The 27,387-nt window shown below is 37.7% G+C and overlaps 1 protein-coding gene across 1 annotated transcript in view; it reads left to right on the top strand.

Annotated features, from left to right (window-relative positions):
• Positions 1 to 1,187: 1,187 nt before the first annotated feature.
• The window catches only part of LOC106891904 (golgin subfamily B member 1-like), a 58,347-nt gene continuing 32,147 nt past the window's right edge, over positions 1,188 to 27,387 (top strand). The window contains exons 1-21 of the mRNA XM_014948733.1: positions 1,188 to 1,284; positions 5,402 to 5,459; positions 6,128 to 6,271; positions 7,243 to 7,389; positions 8,479 to 8,601; positions 9,266 to 9,433; positions 9,881 to 10,066; positions 11,121 to 11,264; positions 12,236 to 12,382; positions 13,472 to 13,594; positions 14,259 to 14,426; positions 14,874 to 15,059; positions 16,150 to 16,272; positions 16,472 to 16,585; positions 19,148 to 19,469; positions 19,765 to 19,874; positions 20,797 to 20,914; positions 21,077 to 21,168; positions 21,550 to 21,701; positions 25,633 to 25,786; positions 26,636 to 26,726. Of these exons, the coding sequence (XP_014804219.1) occupies positions 5,415 to 5,459; positions 6,128 to 6,271; positions 7,243 to 7,389; positions 8,479 to 8,601; positions 9,266 to 9,433; positions 9,881 to 10,066; positions 11,121 to 11,264; positions 12,236 to 12,382; positions 13,472 to 13,594; positions 14,259 to 14,426; positions 14,874 to 15,059; positions 16,150 to 16,272; positions 16,472 to 16,585; positions 19,148 to 19,469; positions 19,765 to 19,874; positions 20,797 to 20,914; positions 21,077 to 21,168; positions 21,550 to 21,701; positions 25,633 to 25,786; positions 26,636 to 26,726 (2,857 nt within the window). The 5' untranslated portion in view covers positions 1,188 to 1,284; positions 5,402 to 5,414. The remainder of the gene's footprint in view (positions 1,285 to 5,401; positions 5,460 to 6,127; positions 6,272 to 7,242; positions 7,390 to 8,478; positions 8,602 to 9,265; positions 9,434 to 9,880; positions 10,067 to 11,120; positions 11,265 to 12,235; positions 12,383 to 13,471; positions 13,595 to 14,258; positions 14,427 to 14,873; positions 15,060 to 16,149; positions 16,273 to 16,471; positions 16,586 to 19,147; positions 19,470 to 19,764; positions 19,875 to 20,796; positions 20,915 to 21,076; positions 21,169 to 21,549; positions 21,702 to 25,632; positions 25,787 to 26,635; positions 26,727 to 27,387) is intronic.

Here is a 27,387-nt window from a genome sequence, read left to right as displayed (position 1 = left end):
TGTTAATTATCCAGTCTTACTCAATTATAATCTGTTGGTATTTCAACCCTCGGGTTTCCTTGGTTTTTCCCAATTCCCCTTCCCGGGTGGGGAGGGGTCACGGGGTGAGAGAATAATTGTTTTTATGGGTTTCTCAGACCATAAGAGTCTTCTTTCCCAATTCCCCTTCCCGGGTGGGGAGGGGTCACGGGGTGAGAGAATAATTGTTTTTATGGGTTTCTCAGACCATAAGAGTCTTCTCTACTGATAATCAATATTGGTTCTTCAGTATTATCAATGTTAATTATCCAGTCTTACTCAATTATAATCTGTTGGTATTTCAACCCTTGGGTTTCCTTGGTTTTTCCCAATTCCCCTTCCCGGGTGGGGAGGGGTCACGGGGTGAGAGAATAATTGTTTTTATGGGTTTCTCAGACCATAAGAGTCTTCTCTACTATTCTGACCCTCTACTCTGCACTCGTGAGACCCCAGCTGGAACACTGTGTCCAGCTTTGGAGTCCTCAACACAGAAAGGACATGGACCAGCTGGAACAGGTGCAACGGAGGGCTACGAAGATGATCAGAGGGATGGAGCACCTCTCCTACGAAACAGGCTGAGGGAGCTGGGATTGTTCAGCCTGGAGAAGAGAAGGCTCCGGGGAGACCTTATAGCGGCCTTTCAATACCTGAAGGGTGCCTATAGAAGAGCTGGGGAGGGACTCTTTGCCAGGAAGGGTAATGATAGGACAAGGGGAAACGGTTTTAAATTGGAAGAAAAAAGATTCAGATTAGATATCAGGAAGAAATTTTTTACTATGAGGGTGGTGAGACACTGGAACAGGTTGCCCAGGGAAGTTGTGGATGCCCCATCCCTGGAGTGGTTCAAGGCCAGGCTGGATGGGGCTTTGAGCAACCTGCTCTAGTGGGAGGTGTCCCTGCCCATGGCAGGGGGGTTGGAACTGGATGATCTTTGAGGTCCCTTCCAACCCAATACATTCTATGATTCTATGATTCTCGGCCCCGAGGGAATGTTGTTGACGGGCACAAGGTCTGACACCTCCATCATCACCTCCGAGGTGGGTGGGCCTGGTCCCCGAGTAGGTGCGGGGGAGACACCGGAGGGGACCGCGGTCCTCCGCGCCGCCAGGGGGCGCTGTCGCCGCCGTTTGGCACCTCCCGCCGGGGCGTGGCGGATGCTGCGGGGGCCGCGCTGAGGAGGCGGCGGCGGAGGAGGAGGAAGAGGAGGAGGTGGCGGCCACCGTGACCGGCTGATGAGGGCCCGGCCGCCCCACCGCCACCCCGCAGGTGAGAGGGGCTGCAGGTGTTCGCCCCGCTGGGTTTTATCCCCTTTCCACCGCCGGCAGGCCCTGCTGGGCCTTCCCGGGGAGGAGGGGCGGGCGGCTGGAGCCCCTTGGTGGGCCGGTGGCGGAGCAGGCCGTGCCCAGGGAGGGGAGGGCCAGCCCGGACTCTGCCGGTGTGTGGGGGGTTCCCCTGCCTTGTGCCGGCTTCTGAACCGGGCTGAGAGGTGCTCCCCGCCGTGAGGCTTGTTGTGAAGGCGAGAGGAGCCCTGCTGAAAATAGGGGGGGTGAAGGAAGGCGGGGTGTCGTGTACCTCCAGTGACAGGCTGCTGGTAGCGCTGCGCTGCAGGAGGAGCTGCGGCCGCCTGCTCTGGTGGAGGAAGCAGCTTATTCTCTGCATCACACATGAACCTGCACTCACAGCCCCTTCCAGGCCCTAAAAGGGGCTCCAGGAAAGCCGGGGAGGGACTCTTGATCAGGGAGGGGAGCCATAGGAGGAGGAGAAACGGTTTTAAGCTGAAGGAGGACAGATTTAGATTAGATATCATGAAGAATTTTTTTACTGTGAGGGTGGTGAGGCACTGGAACAGATTGCCCAGAGAAGCTGCCCCATCCCTGGAGGTGTCCAAGACCAGGCTGGACGGGGCTCTGAGCAACCTGCTCTGGTGGGAGGTGTCCCTGCCCAGGGCAGGGGTCTTGGAACTGGATGATCTTTTAAGGTCCCTTCCAACACAAACCATTCTATGATTCAGTGGGGACTCTGCACTAATACTCTGTTTCTCCAGTGGTGTATTGTTACAAGGTAGTACTTCCCTTGTATGCTTTTTTAAGAGGAAAATGTGGTCAGTGTTATTAAGAAATAGTATTTATAATAGGCACATGTAATAGCTGTATAAATGTGCTGTTATATTAACTTTACAGAGTATTTGTGGTTTGATTCACACAGCCTCAGTTTTTTCTTTGCTGTACATCATATTGTGTAGTTTTTATCCAAGAACTTTTAAGTCATAGATGGCACAGACCATTTGAAAACAAGTTTAGCTTATTCAAGAGAAGAACCAACACCTTGGCAAGACATCAAGCAAGGATGTAAACAAAAATGTGCAGATACAATATGGAAATAATTGTATTAAAATGCCTTTTTTTCTGCTGTGTGTGTTTAAAGCACAGAATTGTTCCAGGAAATGAATTTTAAGTAATAAAACACTTGGGTTTTTACACACTTCTGCTATTGTCTGTTTTTCTGCTGTAGTCTTGTGGAAGAGAGAGGAAAGGGGACTACCATTACCTTCCTTGGTAGTAAGAGGAGCAGAGTTCTGCCTCTTTTTTTCCTCCATTGTCTGTATTTTTGCAAGAGAAGGATAAATGTCCAACCTCAACGGCTTCAGAGTGAGAACTCCAATGAGTGCTCTTTGAAGCCATCTTTTGTATCAGAACTATTTTGGAATAGGTGTGGGGAAAGTTAGACAAACACGAGGAGTTCTGTGGGAGTCAGTGGGCTGTTGCTCTGCCTGGGTAGTTATCCAAAGACGTGTTTGTAACAATGCAGTTCAATATTTCACCGTGTAGACTGGCTACCTTCAAGCTGTGGGACTCCTGTGACTGCTTCAGCTGCTGAAATCTGTCCTGTCTGCTGTTGTGTGCTCCTGAGTGCCCCTTGTGCTGGGCCATGTGATATCTGACTCAGGGGAGTTAAGTAGGCTGGAAATTGCAGAGTTGAATAATACACGGTGAGGTTTTTTTAGCTGGATTTGGCTGCAGCTATTGCTGGGACAACAGAATGGAGGAGTCTGAAGGCAAAGCTGCCAATGGCTCTTTTCTTTTTGCTCACATCCCATTGCGAGAAAAGCTGAAACTTCAGTTGTACTTTGAGGATCAGAAGAAACTTGTTTCATAAAATCAAACGGGCCTGTGTTGTATCTTGTGGAATTTGTGAAAGGTTTGACTGCTGCCTGGTGTTCTTCAGTGAAGAAGAGATTAAAGGAAATGAGTGCATAGTGGATGGAAAATAATGGTTGTAAACTCAGTAGAATGGAATAGAATTGTAGAATAGAATCATTTAGGTTGGAAAAGACCTATAAGATCATCAAGTCCAACTGAATATGCAAGAGGAAGAGCAGGAGAGACTGGCAGTGATGAAGTAATGTGAAACCTTGAGAGTGAGGGTGAGTGGTTTGAATTTAGAGGGGAAAGACAAATTAGCTGTCACTGCCAAAACTTCAGAGAGGGCAGCCGCAGATAATTTGGACTCCCTGCTTCTCTTTATGCTTGATGCCTGATAGTGCTGTGTCCAGGCTGCCAAAGGAAGGAAAGTGGTGGTAGAAAACTCAATTGAATTGTGTTTAGCTGTACTGCAAGGAGACAGGATCGAGTTGAGGGGTCCAGAATTCAGATTGTACCTTCACCACCTTCAGTGCTTTAACTTGCTGTCTGTATCCCAGAAGAAGAGCAAAAAAACATCATTGGGTGGCTTCGTGCTGGATAAGGAAGATCTGTTCAATTTCGTTTTCCAGCTTAACTGGGAAAACTCGTCAATATTTACTGTCTCTGATGTAAATAAAAATACATCAGAAAGTGGCGGTTAAAGTATTCAGGTGGGAATGCTGGCACATGAAGTGAGCAAAAGTAATTGCATCAGTCAGAGCTGGAAATGAGATAAAATATCCATAAATTAAATACAAATGCATCACCACCTTACACCTAGTGAGTCATTTTGACCTCTTTGTACCTGGGTAATCCTTTTATGTATCTGGAAATGAGCTTTTCATGGAGAACAGATTTGGTGGTGCGGCTCTGGAGGAGTTATGAGAGGAGGTTTCTACTTCCAAGTGCTGTAATTCCCATCCCCAAGCCCATGGCTTGTTTGTTGATTTTAATGTTAAAGAAGATCCTTAACAGAATCCAGCTTGGCCTTGTAGATAATGCAGGCTGTAGATTGCAGCCTGTGATTCCTGGTTTTAACTTTGAAATGATAAATAGCTTTAAAAGCAGCCTCTGCAAGCATTCTGCATACTTTTTAAGATAAGCTGTGTGCTGATGTTGATTGTAAACTGTTTTCCAAATTCAGTACTGATCTCTGTGTGCACATTTCAAAAGTCTGTAATACCCCAGAAAAAGGACACATTATCCCTAGTTGAGAGTGAAAATTACTGAACAGGTACAGCCTCCCTTCTCACTTCATGCTGCTACTGGGAATATTGTCCAGAGGCTGAACAAGACCTCTTAGTCTGCTCTTCAGATTATATCTCCAAGACACAACTTGGAATTTACTGCATGGGCTATTTTATAGACTTTGCCCATTTTTTTCTCAACCAGGTTTGTCACTATTATTCAGTAAAGGCCTTAACCTTTGAGCTGTTTTGTACCTACTTATCTTGAGGATTTTGCCTTTTTTTGAAACCTTGTTATGGCCTATACTTGTATTTATTAGAAAGCCACAGCATTCTATGATCAGAAACTGCAATTATGTAGGTGTCTGGTACTTTGGTGCCATTTAGTAATTTGTTGTACCTGTTTGGGAGGAGAAGCAGCGCCAAACACCTGAGTTGCTGGGCTTTCAGATGGGGGTGTTGTATGTGCTGATCAGCCACCTCAAGGGTTACAACATTAATTTTTCAGATATACAGCAGTTGCCCAGCAATGAATGCACTTTGGTGTTCTTTCCTGTTTTTAGTCTTATTAATGATATTATAGAAATATGCACAGATATAGTCCCTGTCATATTGCGGTGGCAGGAAGTGTTTAAGGTCAGGTTAAATATTAGCAAACTACACATGGTTTGTGTCTTCTATTTATATGTGGGAGAAGCAACTATGCTAAATAATACTTTATGGCATTTACTCTTTAAAGACTTCCTTGGATTATTTTTGATGGTATCGACATTCTACTGACTAGCGTTTTTTTAGAAAAGGCATATTATGCACATTTTATGCATAATTTCATTATTTCTTGACATCTAGTAATGTGGTAGAGATGAGAGGTGCTGTCAGAATTTAACAAAGAAATTTAACAAACAAATTAGTTTCAAGCATTACACAGTGAAATATATATAGAGAAGTATGAGTTAATTACAGTTACCTGAAAGTCACTGACACTGTGGTATTATTTCATTTATGTTTTCATAGCCATCGTGAAACTATGTGGAAATGGGGTAGTGGAGATGATTCTCCTTCCAAAACAGTAGTAAGTATTGAATACTTTTAAAATAATGCTTTTCTTCAGAATTTATGAGAGAGAGAATCTTTAATTGATGATATACAAATAATATGTATTTACTCTTTCATAAAGAAGTTGTTTAACTAGTTTTACCAGGACTTGATTTTGGGACTCTCAGAGTCAGGTTGGGTTTTTGCTTACTGTCTGCTCAGTATTTAATCTCTTGTGTGTAACAGCTGCTCTATTCCTCTTCATGAGGCTTATCTGGGTTTAAGAAAACATCTGGAGGAATTACATAAGCTTTATCCCGAGTATATTTTTTGTGTGTAGTATGTTCTAGATCAATATTTTGTTGCCACTATTGTAACGCTACTACTGGGTGTTATGATGCAAATCCAGTAAATAAGGAAATCCAGTTTTAGATACCTAGATACTTTGATGGTTTTTCTGTATTTAAAACTATAAATCTTAGAAATTGGTTTAGGAATATTAATTTCATGTGTCATCAAACTAGCTAAAAACCATCTGGTATAGGTATATATAGTATATCAAAGTTTTAATATTGTACTCTAATAAGATTTGTTGAATGCATTTAAAAAAACCCAACCAAACACCCAACTGCTGACGTTTTTTTTTGCAGGAGCAGTATTGTCTGTACCATTTTCTTTGTTCAAAAGTATATTTAATGTCTGTAGGCTGCGGGCTCGGCAGATGCAAGGAGCATGTCGGTGACAGATCTGACTGAACAGCTGAGAAGTACTGAGCAGCTGGTGGCACAGCTAAAGGAGCTTGTCAGAGAGAAGGATGCTGAGCTACGAAATAAAGATCTTCAGTTAAAGGTACCGTGCATGTATTCATGTCAAAAGATTGTTTAACAGCCCCCTTCATTCCTGTTTGTCATGAGCTGTTTCTGTAGATACAGGCTTATATTCAGTTATAGCAACTCTAGGAACACAAGAAGCGTTGGTCACGATTAGCTGTTGTGGTTCCTGGATGTTACTGCTTTTTGCCAGTGTTTCTTCTCTTCCAAAATTGTAACTGGGTTTAGGTATGAGACAGGCAACATGTTCCTTGCACGAGGAGATGAAAGTGACAGACTGACTTCCCAAGAGCTAGAGCTGCATGGTCTCGTTAGGCTAAAGATGGGGAAAACCACCATCCAAATCATTCCTGGACATTTAGTGAGACACCAACTTACTACAGACTGAATTTCTGTAGATAATTTGTTATTTCTACTTCCACTGTGTATGTCTTCTTGTTGCATAATGATCTAATGATCTTACTATTAATGTATAATTAATAATATATGTTGACCTCTGCTTTTGACTGGCATTAGGAAGGCTGGAACTAGAAAGAATTTGTATCTAATATTCTGTAGGCTTTTGAGGGTTTGCTATTCTTTACTCTGTCATTTTTTAAAATATTCATAAGGTTGGTCTGTTCCTGCAAGAGACTTATTTTTACCCTTTTAAAAAAATGTCTTCTGTGGACATAGACAGCCAAGTGTTAAAATACTGAATTTTCTAAAATTCATTGTAAATTAGGTTATCTCTTTAAACAAAATTAAACATGCTTTGATAGTATTAGGAAGGTGTCTTTCTTTTTCCATAAAAAAACGCAAACCCAAAAAACCTCTGCTTGTTAAAAAGTCAAGCCCTGAATTTCTATGGCTATCCAAAAATAGGAAAATTTCTAACTTGATAGTACCCTGGATTCTTTACAGTAATAATAACGATGTGCAGAAAGTTGAATTGAAGGATACAGTTGTTCATGTTGCTAATTTAGGCCTTCATGACTTTGATATTTGTAGGAGGAGAAGGAATCTGCTGATGCCAAACTTTCCAAGTTGAAGCTGCAAAACAAAGCCAAGGTTGCATCATTAACCTCACAGTTGGAAGAACTAAAGAAACAATTACCAGAATCAGGAGGCTTGGAGGCAAAAGCAGAACAAAAGAAGGTAAGTGTCCTTACATTTCAAAGTAGACATAACTTCTGTAGAGTTTTGTGTGCTGGACTCAAATGTGGAACTGAAGTTCAAATTTTTAGCTGCGTCAGATAAGGATCAAGGTAGACTGTGTGGGTGCTGTCAGTCCATCTGTGTATTTCTATTTCATTCTTCTTTTATCTTTCTATAGAAACTTAGAAAATTGTACATTAATTTCTAATAGTTTTATTAAAAAATTTCTCACTGATCCACATCTTATTAGCAGCTCAGACTTTTAACACCTGTGGGTCAGAAAGGTAAGTTATTGAGAAGAAATGAAAACACAAACTAACTTGTTACTTCAATGTCCAAGATAAAAATTGAAATATAAAAATACCCTTATAGGCAAAATGTGAATTAAATGTAGGACTTTCATTTAAGTGACCAGTGTTTTACCCTTAACAAAGATTCTCGGATCTGTTTGTAGTAGTTCTGGTGTGTGAGTAGCCTTGTATTTCGTCAAAATGGCATGTTTTGACTCCATACAGCTTCTAAAGCAACTTTAGTGAGGCTTTAATATTTCTAGGACTTTTGGTTTTTAAAGCTGTGTTGAAAGGGAACAGAAACAGATGAGTTTGTTGAAGTCCCTAGGGGTCCTCAGAGACACGCTGTATTTCTGCTGCTGATCTATTTTGCTAATAGAACACATTGTTAGCAATTGCACTTGATTTCTTTTATAATGGCAAATAATTTCTATAAGCCAATAGGGATACATACAGAAATTCTGATTGGAAACATTGTGTTTAGGAACAATTTAATTTACACTTCACCCTGTTCCCCCCCAGTAGTCTATTTTTCCTCTGAGTTATATGAACTACACTTGCCAGATTATAGGGTCACAACTGTTAGAAGAAATGAATGTCTTTATCATTACTAATTTCATTACTAATATAACTTCTGTGTCTGCTTTGTCTAGCTTCAGGATGGAATATGTAATATATAAGAGAACTGAAATACAAACCATGAGTCAAGTCCCCTTCTCACCAGCACTATCTGAATAGGTAGAGGAACAGAAATCAGATGTTACCTATTTACAGAATGCAACCCTCCCTGTTTTTGCAGGCATCAAAAGAAGGTGACCAGGAAAATGCTGCGGCAAATCGTGGAAAAATATTAGTACTGAGAAGGAGAATAGAAGAACTAGAGTCCCAGATCAACCAAAAAAATGAAGAGTTACAAAAAAAGGTAAAGTTTAATATGATGCTGTTTCACATTTTCACATTTGTCGTGTAGGATTATGTTTAAATATATTTATTTAAATATGTTTAGCAATATAGCATATAGTAAAATATATAAACAGAATAAATAGATATTCTGTTGAGTAGACAGAGAAGTTTATTTGCTACAACCTGCCCCAGCAAACACCATGGGAGTTCTGTCATTGTGTCTTCAGTGAGCAGTGAATCCTCAGGCATGTTTTGTAGTCGTTTGAAAGTGAAAGGAATAGGGTACACAAATATGAGCTTTGTGGGTTAATGCTATTTTTATGCTTCTATTTTGAACAAAAATGCTGGTTTGCTTCCGTTTTTCTTATTGGAAAAGTAAGTCATAACAGGAAGAAATGTAAGTCAAGGGATGATGTTCTGTTTTGCTTTGTAGCTGTTCTGTGCAGCGATAGGTTTTGTGGACATAACCGTTGACTGTGGAAAGTGGCAGGAGTGTGAATGCCACAGAATTTCAGAGAGAAAGGCTGAATAATTGAAGATTACAGTTGAAATTGAACCAGGTTATAAATTTGATTGTATTTTTTTCAGTACCCTAAACCAGATCTAAGGAAATAATGCAAGCCAGTCTGTGCTGTAGATGGTGGAAGTATCACTTATAAGCAATGGTGTCTTTTCATTTCCAGAGCGTTGAACTGGAGGCCCAGCGTTGTCGTGGGACTGAAATGGATGCCATGCTGGCAGAGAAGGAAAAGAAGTTAGCTGAAAGAGATGCTTATATCATTGATTTGCAGATAGCATGTGGATCAAGTGGGGTTGCCAATGAAGTACTCTTGCCCAATGAAGAACTGAAGGTATATTAGCAGCTCAAATATCAAATCTCCATAGAGGGTTCAAGGAATTAATGAATTCTTTTTCTGAATTTCTGAAAGCGTTTTACGGTGGATCCTTCTCCAAAGCACAAATCCTTCATGTGAATAAAAATTCCTTACTGATTATTTTCATTTATATTAGTAAGTCTATATTTATTTACTTATAAATATAAGTCCAGGAGGTCGGACTAGATGACCTTTGGAGGTCCCTTCTGGCCTGGACAATTCTGATTCTATATATACATATATATGTATTAGTATCAACTTCAGAATCTGCTGACAAATTTCATTCAAATAAAAAAGAAACCTGAGTTTTGAGTTTAATGTTGCTTTAACTGAGGGAAAAGGTTGGAGGTGGCTTCATGACGATTACTGTATCTTTTTTTCTGGGTCCATTCTTCTAATTGTCTCTTGGTTTGCATTCTAAAGAATCAGCTGGCTGCTAAAGAGTCATCACTAGAAAGCATGCAAATTCTGGTTCAGAACCTTACCAAAAAGGTTGGAGACAGCGAAGAAAAATGTAGCTTGTTCCAAGAACAGATTGAAAGCCTTAAAAATATTCAAAACAAAGAGAGAGAGTGTTTCCAAGGAAAAGAAGCTACATATGTGGAAAATGTAAGTAAACACTCTGTAAAAGTATTTACATTCTTTGATGGAAGAAGTGGAAATTTGGCTGTAGTGTTTCTTTCTTGATAGTTAAAAAGTGCCATTTTTAATTTTGGATGATTCTTGAGTAAAGGTCTGTACAGTGATCAGATGAAATGAGAATAATGAAGCAGTAGATGGTCCATGCTGGTGATAATTGAAGTTGAAAGTTTTATGCAAGAAAGGAGTTTAAGGATGGTGGCTGGGGTGAATTTATAGAATCATGGGATTGTCTAGGTTGGAAGGGAGTCCAACCATCAACCTAACTCTGAGAAAAACCAACACTAAACCTTGTCACTCAGCCTCCACCACTTCCCTGGGCAGCCTGTTCCAATGCTTGTCAACCCTTTTGGTGAAGAAATTTTTCCTAATGTCCAATCTAAACCTCCCCTGGCATAACTTGAGCCCGTTTCCTCTTGTCCTAAGTATTATAATTTATACAATATGTATTATGAATATACAATTTAGAATTATAATATAAAAATATAATATAGAATAAATACATATCATAAATATGTATTTTGTAAATATTATTCAAAATAACATTAGCAAGATTCCAGAAGTTTTAGCCACTTCTTACAAAAATTTTAAGATAGCTAACAAAGAATACAAGTTTTTGAGGAGGATGCAGCAAGGTTTCAAAGCTGCCATTTGATCTTAACTGATAGAAACTTGCTAGAAATGAACATGATTGGTGTAGTCTTTTAGAAATGAGAAGTCTCAGAACAGTGGCATCCAAAAAAGAAATTAGATACCTAGATACTTTGATGGTTTTTCTGTATTTAAAACTATAAATCTTAGAAATTGGTTTAGGAATATTAATTTCATGTGTCATCAAACTAGCTAAAAACCATCTGGTATAGGTATATATAGTATATCAAAGTTTTAATATTGTACTCTAATAAGATTTGTTGAATGCATTTAAAAAAACCCAACCAAACACCCAACTGCTGACGTTTTTTTTTGCAGGAGCAGTATTGTCTGTACCATTTTCTTTGTTCAAAAGTATATTTAATGTCTGTAGGCTGCGGGCTCGGCAGATGCAAGGAGCATGTCGGTGACAGATCTGACTGAACAGCTGAGAAGTACTGAGCAGCTGGTGGCACAGCTAAAGGAGCTTGTCAGAGAGAAGGATGCTGAGCTACGAAATAAAGATCTTCAGTTAAAGGTACCGTGCGTGTATTCATGTCAAAAAGACTGTTTAACAGCCCCCTTCCCTCCTGTTTATCATGAGCTGTTTCATAGATCCAGGCTTATATTCAGTTATAGCAATTCTAGGAGCACAAGAAGCGTTGGTCACGATTAGCTGTTGTGGTTCCTGGATGTTACTGCTTTTTGCCAGTGTTTCTTCTCTTCCAAAATTGTAACTGGGTTTAGGTATGAGACAGGCAACATGTTCCTTGCACGAGGAGATGAAAGTGACAGACTGACTTCCCAAGAGCTAGAGCTGCATGGTCTCGTTAGGCTAAAGATGGGGAAAACCACCATCCAAATCATTCCTGGACATTTAGTGAGACACCAACTTACTACAGACTGAATTTCTGTAGATAATTTGTTATTTCTACTTCCACTGTGTATGTCTTCTTGTTGCATAATGATCTAATGATCTTACTATTAATGTATAATTAATAATATATGTTGACCTCTGCTTTTGACTGGCATTAGGAAGGCTGGAACTAGAAAGAATTTGTATCTAATATTCTGTAGGCTTTTGAGGGTTTGCTATTCTTTACTCTGTCATTTTTTAAAATATTCATAAGGTTGGTCTGTTCCTGCAAGAGACTTATTTTTACCCTTTTAAAAAAATGTCTTCTGTGGACATAGACAGCCAAGTGTTAAAATACTGAATTTTCTAAAATTCATTGTAAATTAGGTTATCTCTTTAAACAAAATTAAACATGCTTTGATAGTATTAGGAAGGTGTCTTTCTTTTTCCATAAAAAAACGCAAACCCAAAAAACCTCTGCTTGTTAAAAAGTCAAGCCCTGAATTTCTATGGCTATCCAAAAATAGGAAAATTTCTAACTTGATAGTACCCTGGATTCTTTACAGTAATAATAACGATGTGCAGAAAGTTGAATTGAAGGATACAGTTGTTCATGTTGCTAATTTAGGCCTTCATGACTTTGATATTTGTAGGAGGAGAAGGAATCTGCTGATGCCAAACTTTCCAAGTTGAAGCTGCAAAACAAAGCCAAGGTTGCATCATTAACCTCACAGTTGGAAGAACTAAAGAAACAATTACCAGAATCAGGAGGCTTGGAGGCAAAAGCAGAACAAAAGAAGGTAAGTGTCCTTACATTTCAAAGTAGACATAACTTCTGTAGAGTTTTGTGTGCTGGACTCAAATGTGGAACTGAAGTTCAAATTTTTAGCTGCGTCAGATAAGGATCAAGGTAGACTGTGTGGGTGCTGTCAGTCCATCTGTGTATTTCTATTTCATTCTTCTTTTATCTTTCTATAGAAACTTAGAAAATTGTACATTAATTTCTAATAGTTTTATTAAAAAATTTCTCACTGATCCACATCTTATTAGCAGCTCAGACTTTTAACACCTGTGGGTCAGAAAGGTAAGTTATTGAGAAGAAATGAAAACACAAACTAACTTGTTACTTCAATGTCCAAGATAAAAATTGAAATATAAAAATACCCTTATAGGCAAAATGTGAATTAAATGTAGGACTTTCATTTAAGTGACCAGTGTTTTACCCTTAACAAAGATTCTCGGATCTGTTTGTAGTAGTTCTGGTGTGTGAGTAGCCTTGTATTTCGTCAAAATGGCATGTTTTGACTCCATACAGCTTCTAAAGCAACTTTAGTGAGGCTTTAATATTTCTAGGACTTTTGGTTTTTAAAGCTGTGTTGAAAGGGAACAGAAACAGATGAGTTTGTTGAAGTCCCTAGGGGTCCTCAGAGACACGCTGTATTTCTGCTGCTGATCTATTTTGCTAATAGAACACATTGTTAGCAATTGCACTTGATTTCTTTTATAATGGCAAATAATTTCTATAAGCCAATAGGGATACATACAGAAATTCTGATTGGAAACATTGTGTTTAGGAACAATTTAATTTACACTTCACCCTGTTCCCCCCCAGTAGTCTATTTTTCCTCTGAGTTATATGAACTACACTTGCCAGATTATAGGGTCACAACTGTTAGAAGAAATGAATGTCTTTATCATTACTAATTTCATTACTAATATAACTTCTGTGTCTGCTTTGTCTAGCTTCAGGATGGAATATGTAATATATAAGAGAACTGAAATACAAACCATGAGTCAAGTCCCCTTCTCACCAGCACTATCTGAATAGGTAGAGGAACAGAAATCAGATGTTACCTATTTACAGAATGCAACCCTCCCTGTTTTTGCAGGCATCAAAAGAAGGTGACCAGGAAAATGCTGCGGCAAATCGTGGAAAAATATTAGTACTGAGAAGGAGAATAGAAGAACTAGAGTCCCAGATCAACCAAAAAAATGAAGAGTTACAAAAAAAGGTAAAGTTTAATATGATGCTGTTTCACATTTTCACATTTGTCGTGTAGGATTATGTTTAAATATATTTATTTAAATATGTTTAGCAATATAGCATATAGTAAAATATATAAACAGAATAAATAGATATTCTGTTGAGTAGACAGAGAAGTTTATTTGCTACAACCTGCCCCAGCAAACACCATGGGAGTTCTGTCATTGTGTCTTCAGTGAGCAGTGAATCCTCAGGCATGTTTTGTAGTCGTTTGAAAGTGAAAGGAATAGGGTACACAAATATGAGCTTTGTGGGTTAATGCTATTTTTATGCTTCTATTTTGAACAAAAATGCTGGTTTGCTTCCGTTTTTCTTATTGGAAAAGTAAGTCATAACAGGAAGAAATGTAAGTCAAGGGATGATGTTCTGTTTTGCTTTGTAGCTGTTCTGTGCAGCGATAGGTTTTGTGGACATAACCGTTGACTGTGGAAAGTGGCAGGAGTGTGAATGCCACAGAATTTCAGAGAGAAAGGCTGAATAATTGAAGATTACACTTGAAATTGAACCAGGTTATAAATTTGATTGTATTTTTTTCAGTACCCTAAACCAGATATAAGGAAATAATGCAAGCCAGTCTGTGCTGTAGATGGTGGAAGTATCACTTATAAGCAATGGTGTCTTTTCATTTCCAGAGCGTTGAACTGGAGGCCCAGCGTTGTCGTGGGACTGAAATGGATGCCATGCTGGCGGAGAAGGAAAAGAAGTTAGCTGAAAGAGATGCTTATATCATTGATTTGCAGATAGCATGTGGATCAAGTGGGGTTGCCAATGAAGTACTCTTGCCCAATGAAGAACTGAAGGTATATTAGCAGCTCAAATATCAAATCTCCATAGAGGGTTCAAGGAATTAATGAATTCTTTTTCTGAATTTCTGAAAGCGTTTTACGGTGGATCCTTCTCCAAAGCACAAATCCTTCATGTGAATAAAAATTCCTTACTGATTATTTTCATTTATATTAGTAAGTCTATATTTATTTACTTATAAATATAAGTCCAGGAGGTCGGACTAGATGACCTTTGGAGGTCCCTTCTGGCCTGGACAATTCTGATTCTATATATACATATATATGTATTAGTATCAACTTCAGAATCTGCTGACAAATTTCATTCAAATAAAAAAGAAACCTGAGTTTTGAGTTTAATGTTGCTTTAACTGAGGGAAAAGGTTGGAGGTGGCTTCATGACGATTACTGTATCTTTTTTTCTGGGTCCATTCTTCTAATTGTCTCTTGGTTTGCATTCTAAAGAATCAGCTGGCTGCTAAAGAGTCATCACTAGAAAGCATGCAAATTCTGGTTCAGAACCTTACCAAAAAGGTTGGAGACAGCGAAGAAAAATGTAGCTTGTTCCAAGAACAGATTGAAAGCCTTAAAAATATTCAAAACAAAGAGAGAGAGCGTTTCCAAGGAAAAGAAGCTACATATGTGGAAAATGTAAGTAAACACTCTGTAAAAGTATTTACATTCTTTGATGGAAGAAGTGGAAATTTGGCTGTAGTGTTTCTTTCTTGATAGTTAAAAAGTGCCATTTTTAATTTTGGATGATTCTTGAGTAAAGGTCTGTACAGTGATCAGATGAAATGAGAATAATGAAGCAGTAGATGGTCCATGCTGGTGATAATTGAAGTTGAAAGTTTTATGCAAGAAAGGAGTTTAAGGATGGTGGCTGGGGTGAATTTATAGAATCATGGGATTGTCTAGGTTGGAAGGGAGTCCAACCATCAACCTAACTCTGACAAAAACCAACACTAAACCATGTCCCTCAGCCACCATGTCTACACGTCTTTTAAATACCTCCAGGGATGATGATTCCACCACTTCCCTGGGCAGCCTGTTCCAATGCTTGTCAACCCTTTTGGTGAAGAAATTTTTCCTAATGTCCAATCTAAACCTCCCCTGGCATAACTTGAGCCCCTTTCCTCTTGTCCTAAGTATTATAATTTATACAATATGTATTATGAATATACAATTTAGAATTATAATATAAAAATATAATATAGAATAAATACATATAATAAATATGTATTTTGTAAATATTATTCAAAATAACATTAGCAAGATTCCAGAAGTTTTAGCCACTTCTTACAAAAATTTTAAGATAGCTAACAAAGAATACAAGTTTTTGAGGAGGATGCAGCAAGGTTTCAAAGCTGCCATTTGATCTTAACTGATAGAAACTTGCTAGAAATGAACATGATTGGTGTAGTCTTTTAGAAATGAGAAGTCTCAGAACAGTGGCATCCAAAAAAGAAAGGTGAAGATCTGTGATCACAAAAATGAACAGTACTGTGCTTTTCATTTAAAATTTGCTATTATGGATTTCAGACAAATTTTATGTAAGTTGGAGGTTTATCTGCGTGCACCACTGACATCAGTAACCATTGGCTGATAACTGTTAAGTGGAAGCAAAATTAAGACAAAATAGAATACACTGTCTTTCTTTACCTTTAGTTGGACAATTCAGTGTACACTTTTACTATACCTTTGTTGACTGGTTTCATATTTACTTTCTGTTTGTTTTTAGATTCGTGTGTTTCAAAATATTATCCAGGAAAAAGAAAAGGAACTGCAAGTACAAAGAGAAAAGCACGAGCAGGAGCTCTTTAAATTAGCTGCTAAATCTGATGCAAGTGCTGACCTAGAGCAGGTATGTTGCTTTGGAGACTGGATTGCTTTGATATAGTTAGACTTGGGAATTTGGAATCATGTAATTACCCTCTGTGGCACAGTTCAGATGTCTGGCTGGGAAAATAAAAATAAGTCTTTTTTTCTTTCTCTTCTGAAAGTTTTAACTCCTTTATTCATCGTTTGATATTTTTATTTATTTTTTTTTATTTTTTTGCTAGTTACTAAAGGCCTTGAAACAGAAGCTGCATGAAAAGGAAGAAGTCATGCTGGGAAGGACACAGGTGATCGATGTCTTGCAAAAAGAACTGGATGCCAAGGACGAGCAATTGAAAGTAAGAAATAAGAAACATGCACAGCTAAACTTGTCGGGTCAATTACAAGTTCAAAAAGCTTTTTGGTTGTGCACAAAAGGTAGTTTTGCATAAAATATTTAGGCAGTTTTCTGGAAGGCTTTGACACATGCTAATAATGCAACCATAGTTGTGCAAACAAATATTAATTCACATTGAAAATTAACTTAGTGGAGAGGCAAAGACCTTAAAATATAAAACTGTCAACTCTCACCTGTAGTTCATCTTGATTCATTTTGGGAACTTGCCACATAGGGAAGACTTCTTGCTGTCAGGAGATTTCAGCTTCTCCAGTTAGAGACTGCCCCAAAACTGAGACTTTTTTTTTCCCTCCAAAGACAGCATTTTGCTAATTGCGTGCCTTTCCTATTGCTGTATTTCTCCTGATTGCAAAAGCAATACCTAATCAAGGTTCTTTGTGCTTAAGCACCTGGCATGAATTCTGATTATAGGCTTTGAGTGCTGCTGCTTCAGTTCAAGTGTTGAAAAAGGATGTTGCTCTCTCTCAGACAGGCTTTTGGGACTCTTTGCTGGAACAGACACATTAGAGCCTGTCTGGGGTGCCAGGGCCAGCATTTTAACTACTTCCAATAAATTTTCAGCTTGCCAAGAGGGCTGCCAGAATCAAAATCTTACTAGAAATAGTTTCGCCTATGTACCCAGGTAAATGTCCTGCTCAGGTAGTTAAGATCCATGGTAGTTGGACTGGGTACAGTGAAGGGCTACAAAGATGATGAGGGGACTAGAACATCTCTCTGCTGAGGAGAAGCTGAGGGACTTGGGTCTTTATTCTGGAGAAAACTGAGGGGGGATCTGATCAATGCCTATAAATACTGAAAGGGTGGGTGTCAGGAGGATGGGGCCAGGCTTTTTTCAGTGGTGCCCAGGGACAGGGCAAGAGGTAATAGGCAGAAACTTGAACATAAGAAGTTCCTCTTAAACATGAGGAGGAACTTCTTTCTTTGAAGGTGGCAGAAGCCATGAAGGAGGAACTTCTTTCTTTGAGGGTGGCAGAAGCTGTGGAAGAAGCCTGGCAGGCTGCCCAGAGAGGTGGTGGAGTCTCCTTCTCTAGAGACATTCAAACCCCACTAGACACGTTCCTGTAGGACCTGCTCTGGGTGATCCTGCTCTGGTAGGGATTTGGAGATGATCTCCAGAGGTCCCTTCCAACCCCATAGCATTCTGTGATTCTGTAGTTTAAGCCCATTTCATTTGTTCTCCCCATTTGTTACGCCTCCTGCCTTATACAGGGTTTTGCTGCTTTTTTCTTTTGGGTTAGATGCATCTTCCTGCAGTGATGCTCTTGAAAGAGCTGCTGGTACCCAGTGCTAGTGCTCTGAGGGGACAGAAATACGCACTTTGAGGGCAGGGGGAAGGTTTGACTGTGACAACATGAACTTAAAGCACTTAAAGCTGAGATTCCATTACAGTTTAAGTATTAAAATGGCAGGAAGCTTTATTTACGTAAGCATTTTAAACCATGTTTTGGAAATGTTCCCTCTGCTGCTCTGCACAATTTCATTAGCACTTTGAGGGCAGGGGGAAGGTTTGACTGTGACAACATGAACTTAAAGCTGAGATTCCATTGGGATTCTGTGATTCTGTAGTTTAAGCCCATTTCATTTGTTCTCCCCATTTGTTATGCCTCCTGCCTTATACAGGGTTTTGCTGGTTTTTTTCTTTTGGGTTAGATGCATCTTCCTGCAGTGATGCTCTTGAAAGAGCTGCTGGTACCCAGTGCTAGTGCTCTGAGGGGACAGAAATACGCACTTTGAGGGCAGGGGGAAGGTTTGACTGTGACAACATGAACTTAAAGCTGAGATTCCATTGCAGTTTAAGTATTAAAATGGCAGGAAGCTTTATTTACGTAAGCATTTTAAACCATGTTTTGGAAATGTTCCCTCTGCTGCTCTGCACAATTTGATTACTTGGACAGTTTACATCCTGAGGTTTATTTATCATGAAAGTAGTTTCTTGAACAGCAGGTCTAGTGTGAGTAGGCTTCTCTGACTCAGTGATCTTTAATCTTTCATACATCTTTTTGTATTAAACAAACTAACGTAAAAGCACTAAAAGTAGAAAAAGCACTAACTAGTAGAAAACTAGTTGGCAACAAAACATTGTAAAGAAGGAGTAAATCAAGTTTGCCAGCTTAATGTTAGTGGATGTAGGTGACAATGCCTGGGTGACATTATAGTGAGCATACTTAATCTTTGGCATCGCTGTTAAAGAGCTCTGCTTCTGTTTTTCTTCTATAATCCATAGAACCAAACATTCTTTTTTATTCCACTTTCACCTATGGGAGAGGTTATATGCAGTTTACCTCAAATAGTGATGCCATTTTGCTGAACTCCCCACTTCTGTCTTGAAAAGTCAGAGCTGAGCTATTGTAGTAGAGCCAGGTTACCAACAGCAGCCCTGATTTCTCATTATAGTGTTTGTAAGAATGACTAATAAATAAATAAATAGATAAAATATTTGGTAGTGGTACTAGAAATACTTTGCATTAAATATAAAGGTATTTTTTAATTTTTTTTTTTACAGGAGATTAATGAAAACCTGAAACATCTTCAGTCTGAAAAAGAAAACCTCCAGTCTAAACTGGATGCTGAGAAACATGTAATGAGAGCCCAGTTAAGAGACATGATGGAGAAACATGAGCTTGAAATGACAAAAGTTAAGGAGAAATATAATGCTGAACTGCATGAAATTCAAGAGAAACATGAAACTGAGCTGCAGGAGAAAGATCAGGCCCTGTTTCAGCTTAAGAAACGAGTGGCAGAATTAAGCGGCGGTGGACGGACTAACTCAAAAGAAGATAGAGATCTGGAGTCTGTGACCAAAGAGAAGATGGAAGACTTAGAAGGTAACCTATTTCAAGAGTTGTTATGTATGAAGTGTTCCTTTGCCCAAGGTGGTTATGTATTGTATGCCCATTTCATAATTATGTCTATGATTAAATACTAGAATAATGATTATAGGAATACCAAGATCATCATGTGAACTGTAAATTTCTCACTATGTTTCTTAGAGTTATGCAAGACAACTGCATTTAAAGAAAAATATAAATATATAACTTCAGTTGCTAAAGGAATTAAACATAGGTCTTGTATTAATAATCTTCTTAGGGTTTTAAATAATTTTTGTGTCTTGTTTCGTAGTACAAGTGAAATTGAAAACAGAAGAGGCCAGCAAATCTGAAGCAAAGTTTCTGAAAATGAAGGCTTGGTCTAAATCAAGAATCAAACAACTGGAGGATGAACTAAAAAATGTATGTGTAGCATGTTTAATAGTCCATGCCTGTTTTAAACAACTGTGCTTGGAGATTTGACTGAAAAAAGTAAAATATGGGGTGATGAGAATATGAAAATAATTTCCTCAGTATCTTTATATATGAATTAATGTATAAAAATCGAATGGACATAAAGTATTGATATAGGATGAAGTCTCAACAAAAGATAGTCCAAACTGGTGTTACCACCATTCAGGGGTAAATTTGTTAGAATACTAGAATAATGATTATAGGAATACCAAGATCATCATGTGAACTGTAAATTTCTCACTATGTTTCTTAGAGTTATGCAAGACAACTGCATTTAAAGAAAAATATAAATATATAACTTCAGTTGCTAAAGGAATTAAACATAGGTCTTGTATTAATAATCTTCTTAGGGTTTTAAATAATTTTTGTGTCTTGTTTCGTAGTACAAGTGAAATTGAAAACAGAAGAGGCCAGCAAATCTGAAGCAAAGTTTCTGAAAATGAAGGCTTGGTCTAAATCAAGAATCAAACAACTGGAGGATGAACTAAAAAATGTATGTGGAGCATGTTTAATAGTCCATGCCTGTTTTAAACAACTGTGCTTGGAGATTTGACTGAAAAAAGTAAAATATGGGGTGATGAGAATATGAAAATAATTTCCTCAGTATCTTTATATATGAATTAATGTATAAAAATCGAATGGACATAAAATATTGATACAGGATGAAGTCTCAACAAAAAATAGTCCAAACTGGTGTTACCAGCATTCAGGGGTAAATTTGTTAGAGATTAGCTAGTTTATTGCAATTTCAAATATTAGAAAAGCAGCTATTCTAAATATTGCTAAAAAAATCAGATAAAGTTGCACTGACTTTGCTGTGTTTCTGGTGTTTTGGCACATTTAAAAAACTTACAACTATTTTTTCTTTTAGTTTTCATCGAAGAATAATGATGTATCTGCCTTAAACAATCGTGTCTCAGAATTAGAAATTGAAAATGAAGAACTACAGTCAAAACTGCAATCGTTACATGACATTAGAACTCAAAATGGTAAAAAAAAAATTATTTTTCTTTCGCAGATGAGTTAAAGAGATGAAGATACATGAACTTTCTCATGTTTGTTTTCAAGATGTATCTTTTTTTTTAAAAATAGATTCTGAATTCCTATTGGCTTTGTGTCCTAATGAGCCAAATTGATTATTTTTTTTGTAGAAGAACTTCTGACTAAGCTGGAAGTCTATGAAGAGCAGCAAAGGAAGTTGCAAGCTGATCTTGACCAAGTTACAAAGAGGGCAGCTTCGCAGGTGAACTTTCAAATTGATTTGCATGAAAAATTTAATAGACATTTGTTATCCCACATAAAGACAGCTGAATATTGTTTTGAGACATTGCTCAGATGAAAATGTGCAAGAAAAGTATTTTGGTTAAAAAAGACGTTGTTAGTTTAAAAATATTTCAGATTAAAAGTGCTAGTGACAGTAGCATTTTTGATATTTTATAAAGCAGTGAGGCTTTTTACATGATTTAAAATAGCAATTATTATCACTTTCATAGATTGTTATTTATACGGAGTGGTCAATTATAATGGATATTTTTCTCTGTCAGTGGCTTCCTAACTTAAAATGTTATTTCCATTTGCTGTGGGACTTGATAAATATATTTTCCTGTGTGATTTCTCTTGTTAGGCCAGTGAATCAGGGAGTGTGGATGAATTGCAGAGTCAGCTCATGGAATGGCAAGAAAATGTCCCAGAGTCAGAGGAGTCCCGTGATCAAGTGAGAGAAGAGAAATCTGCTATGGCCTTGAGAATGGCTCAGATTGAGGAGGAGAGAGAAGGTGAATTGTCTTATTTACGATGCAATTATCATATAGATATATACATACGAGACATGTGTGTCTGTGTGTCTTCAGATTGCATTGATGGCACAGCACCACAACTCATTTCTATAGTCATAAGATGTGTATCATTAGTGAAATTGCTTAAATTTGCAAGTTCTGCTTTTTTGCTATTTCCTTGGATCTGTTTTTCATACATTCATCTTTTTTGTATCATTTTTAAGAGTAGATGTGCTTTTTCTTTTTGCCATCTGAGTTGCTGCTCTGCAAGGCTGCTTGATTTTACTTTGAAAGCTTATTTTCTGTGTATGAAGGATCAAAGATGAAAAGTTCACCACTGAAATATTTAAGCTGCCTCCCTAGAACGACTGGTGAAGGTGTGGGGAACCATAGTGTTCATTTGGATTTGATGAATGAAGATGGTGCTTTAGTGAAAGAGTTTCTCTTTTAAATATAATTACTGAGAAACCTTTCTTAGAGTATCTAGTAATCTGTTAGTGCGTGTCACTTTTATAGATCAGCTGAATGACATTAACTGGCAGTGGCTTGGAACTAGTTAAAAATACTAAATTACCTACAGAAAATAACATTTCAAGTAATCTCAGGTTTTCTATTTTTCGAAATTATTAATAAAGCAGGTGAGGAGTTTTTTCTATTAAAACTTGTAAAATCTGGCTAAATTTCAGATAGTTTTTACTGCTTTTTTTTTTCAGACTATCTAGTACTTTGTTATAATTTTTATCCTTGTAGTTAACTGTGTGGGGATTAATGGCAAATTTTAATGTGCACAACCTACCATCATAATTAATCCAGTTAGTTAATTTGAGCCTTCTCTTTTTAATCTGCGATTGAATTATTTTTCATTTACATGATCAATTTGGAAGCTCAGAATGTAAGCATAGAAACGTTTTGAGGATCACGTCTCTTCCCTCTTTTTGAGGGATTTACGCACGTAAAGCTTCGGAATTGAATAATATTCCCTTCATTAAAATACCCGTTATCTCATCTGTGGCGACTACAGATCCACATGCAATATTAATAACAGTTGTAAAATTTCATCTGCGTCAGTCCGTGTTTAATTTTGCATTTTTTTTTCCCCTTGGGATAAGCATGACCTTTCTGTTTCTTGTGTTTTTTTTTTTCCTGCCGTTACACCTGACGAGCCCTCGGCCTCCCTTCCCCCTCCACTCCTACCCTCCTCTGCGATCCGGGCGCCCAGGGAGAACGTAGTTTCCCATCAGTTTTGTGCATGCAGGTTCCTGCAGCGATGGCAACTTGTAAAGTACTGCTGCTGATTTCTTCTGCCCTGCCTTCCCCGGAGGAAATCGCCAGCAGTACCTTATAAGATTTGCCATTGATGGTATGTGGGTTTTTAGCAATACATGTAACAAATGCTGGGTTTAACTTGGGGTTTTTTTTCTGCCTTCCAATACCTGTTCTTTCATTTATATTAACCGAGTCATCTTCCTTCACTTTTCTTTCTAGTAACAGCTGACTCCATATTTATGTTATAACCTTATCTAGAGAAAAGTTTCTTGGCTTGCTACAAGTGGGTGTGACTCAGAGAGAATCAAATTCATTTAAATAATACATGTAACAAATGCTGGGTTTAACTTGGGGTTTTTTTTCTGCCTTCCAATACCTGTTCTTTCATTTATATTAACCGAGTCATCTTCCTTCACTTTTCTTTCTAGTAACAGCTGACTCCATATTTATGTTATAACCTTATCTAGAGAAAAGTTTCTTGGCTTGCTACAAGTGGGTGTGACTCAGAGAGAATCAAATTCATTTAAATATTCTTAGTACTGCTTGAAATTCAGTAGTTTGTTGTTTTTTTTTTAAAAGCAACCATATTCCATCTCATAAATTGCAGAACTTTGCATGCATTAATATTAGCTACTAACATTTTAAGTAATATATAAACCCACTACTCATTCCATCATAGTCTATGACAATTTGCCATATACATGTATATAAAAATATATAAATATGGCAGTTTTCTCTTTTGGGTTGAATGTCCGGGGAGCCACAAAACAGAGTGGATGACAGCAGTGATGACATTTATAGACTGGGGCTTGTCTCCTCTGCAAACTACTAAAGATTGTGATATTTAGTGTAAATAGTGACACCAGGAAACACAGACACATCATTAGTTAATTTTAATTCAGCGTGTGTCTGCAGAAAGGTGTCCTGGGAAGTTTTTCAGTTTTTAAGTTACATATAATTGTAAATGGAAAGCTCCCTAACCTACTGTAAAACATTAGAAAATGTGTTTACATACTAATTGTTGTTAAAGCAACACTGAATTTAACCGAAAGTGCTTTAACACTTCCCTAAGTGTTTGAAATCATTCTAAAGCTCCCCTTTCTATACTTTCATTTTTCATGTGACAATGGTAATTTCATTCTTTTTTTCATTATCAAATACTTCGGAGCCTAAATATTCTGGGTTCCTAAGAGACAGTGTCTTACTCATTCTGGTAATACTTAAAAGCAGATTAGCTCAATTTCAGCTTCCAAGAAATTAATTTTTATTCTTTTTTTTTTTTTTTTCTCCAAAGAAGGGGTTAAGTTCTTATCTAGGATAATGCTTGCTCCTTGAATTGCCGCACTGACTTCAGTGACAGTTCTTGTAAACAGAAGTTTAAAAATTTTATTTAAAACTGTAGTATTTATACTTGAAAATAAACAAAAGTGTGTAAAATGAATGCTGATAAACTGACAGTGCCAGAAGCCAAAGTGTAATTAAAACAAGAAGTGAAATCCAATTTAGCAGTCCTACTTCAAAAGTAATGAAGTTTTTTTCTTTTAACTTTTTTCCTCTAGTCTGTTCTGGCAACATGTTAAGTATATAGTTTTGAAATATTACAGGAAGAACTTAAATCTAGTAGGCATTATGGAATTGTGTTTTAATGCAATTTGTGGTATAAGTAATCCCTGGACAACTGGGGTGAAAGCTGAGTATCCCTAGTAGGGCTGAGTCTCAAAATAGCGCCTGGTGTCTGACTCACAGATGCACCGACATAAGTTCTCTGAATTTTGCCTGCTGTGAGGACAACTGTGGCCTGATGTGTTTAAATTGAAAGCTAAATTTGTAATGATCTACTTAGTCTAATTTTCAACTAAAAGTATGGAGCCACCTTTTACTTCTCGTTTCTTTTCACCGGCTGTTCTGTTTTGTCTGCTTTGCATGAAACGTCTATTTCCTAATCTGTTGCCGCAAACGTGTTTTGTCATATCACAAAACAGATGGGAAGGTACTTTAAATGAAAAATCATTTCTAACAATGAACAGGATGCATACCTAAGCTGTCATATTCTGAATTTATTCCCTGTGTTTATTTACAAATGATTCTGTATTTGTCTTAAAAAGAGTGGTATTATTAATTTAGAAGATGGTTTGATGCCAGTTTGCAGTGTTACGCATGCTTGTGACTTCCTCAAATTATCTGGCTTTGTAGCTCATACTAAAATTAAAATCGAAAGGGACACATGTCATTTCCATACAAATGAATGTGATTGTTCAGATTATAAAAACCACAGCTGTTTCGGCTGATGCCTTCATCATACAAATTAGGTATATTTTAACCTGGTAAATTGAAATGAGATGTAATTTGGCATTTTAATTGGTTGGCATTTTTTTCTTAGTATCAGCATGACCTCACCCTTTCCAGTCTCCTGTAGAAAGTCTTCATTTAGAGCTGATGAAGAAGTGAAGTTAGATTTTAGTTTGCTGCTTCTTCTTAGTGAGATATGCGGGTTTTATTGTTATATTCTACATAGTGATGTTGGAGGAAAATCACAAGGTGAACGCAAATGGATTGTTCCTTTAATCTTGTTCCTGTCAGTCGTTTGTAGGGACTTCAGCCTGTCCCTGGTCTCTTTTCATGTAGTAGTGTCTGATATAAATGTAACTGCTTTCCTGTGGCACAAAACTGATTGAGGATGACTGGTTCTTTCCTGGCTGCTCTGATCCAGCCATGGTCTCAGGGCAACAGGAGCTGGAGGAGGAACTGGCCACAGCTCAAGGAGTGGGCAGGCCGCAGCAGGCAAGAAGAAAAAGCAATCAGACCAGCAGGAAGCTTCAGGTGGGTTAAAACATTTAACAATTCTTTTTTACCCTTATGTTAATAAAAATATGGAAAACGCTATTATTTATATGGTGTGTTACACTTAAAAACATTAAGGGCTTAAGAATGTAGGTTTGGTTAATTTAATGGTCGTGTATGTAGCCAGTAGATGAGAAATTTCAATGGCATTACAACTCTCTATTCCTTGAGTAATGAGTCTAGTTAATTTTGCACTGAAAAATAATGAGCTTCCCTCTGGAGTAATTCAATGCTTGAAGCTATGTGCATGCTTAATATTTTAACATCGTTTTTGGTTTAGATACAATTTTTACAAATCTGTTTGGTGGAACTTTAGGGAATAATTAGTAAGTGGTGTCAGTTCATTCAGGTCTTATTCCAGGTAGTTGGTGCTGTAACTTGCACAAAAAAGTGGTAATCTTTTGTAAGGAGAATTAGAATGCCATTTTCATATTGTCATACTATGGAAGAATAATTTTATTTTTAGTTAACTCTGATCCTTTACCCTGAGATTCAGAGAACCTCATTAACTGTAGAAATCAGGGGACCAATTAAGGCTTCCAAACAGTTATTTGTTGGCCTTTCAGATGCCTGAGGGTGTCTTCAAAGGCCTGGCAGATACCTTAAAAAACCTATGGGATACTTGGCTTTTCTGGAAATAATGGCTGGAAGCTGGGCAGGTTACTCTGGTGCCCACAGCAATCCCATATATTTACATTTAGGCACTTGAGTCACTTGCTGAGTTCGAGGATTTCTAATTGAAACTACACTTTTATTAAAAGAATATGTATTTTTCCCTTGCTTCCTTTCTTCTTTAAATTAAACTTCATTCTCATGTTTTGTCCGTAGGAAGAATACAACTTTGATAGAAAACAATGCTTTCAAGAATTGAATGTCACCTTGGATAGCACTGATTCAGCTGAAGGAGAAAATATGGGAGGTTGGTGGCCAGAGTACACTTCACCTAATGCAGGTGTGATAGCGACTAGACAGTTTATTAAAGCATGCACAGCATCTGTATTTTGTGTCTATTTTTGTTTTGAAATTCAACTAACAACCCATTTGTGGTGTATTCTAATCTTTGTTGAATTTTTTTGGCTTGCGTTTTCTTCCTTTTCATTTCGAAGCATGTGCGTGCTGGATGAACTGCCTAGTTTTGGTTCAGAAGTAGAATATAAATACGAGTAAACACTGAAATTGGTTGAGCCTTGGTGCCCATCCTGTGTGGCAAGATTGTGTGGGTTTTTTTAAGTTACTGAGTCTTGTGGCAAGATTGTGTGGGTTTTTTTAAGTTACTTGTTTCTGTGACTGTGTTTGCAATCTGTGTAAGAGTTATGTGGAATTGCATTCCATCGCTGTATGCTTTTAATTTAAAAATCAAATTATTTATTTTTTTAATGCAAATGTTTTTATATTGGTAGTTAAGGCTGCAAATATATCTTATGGTTAAAATGGAATAGACACACTTGAAAATTTTGATACAGACCGGTTTATTGTTTATTTGTTTATTAATAATTGTTTAAGATCTGATCCTGCAAGTACATATACAGACTGGTTTATTGTTTATTTGTTTATTAATAATTGTTTAAGATCCGATCCTG

The sequence above is a fragment of the Calidris pugnax genome, unplaced genomic scaffold (genome assembly GCF_001431845.1).
Source record: "Calidris pugnax isolate Ruff unplaced genomic scaffold, ASM143184v1 scaffold107, whole genome shotgun sequence".
Taxonomy (NCBI): Eukaryota; Metazoa; Chordata; class Aves; order Charadriiformes; family Scolopacidae; genus Calidris; species Calidris pugnax.
This window is presented reverse-complemented; position numbering and strand designations above follow the sequence as displayed.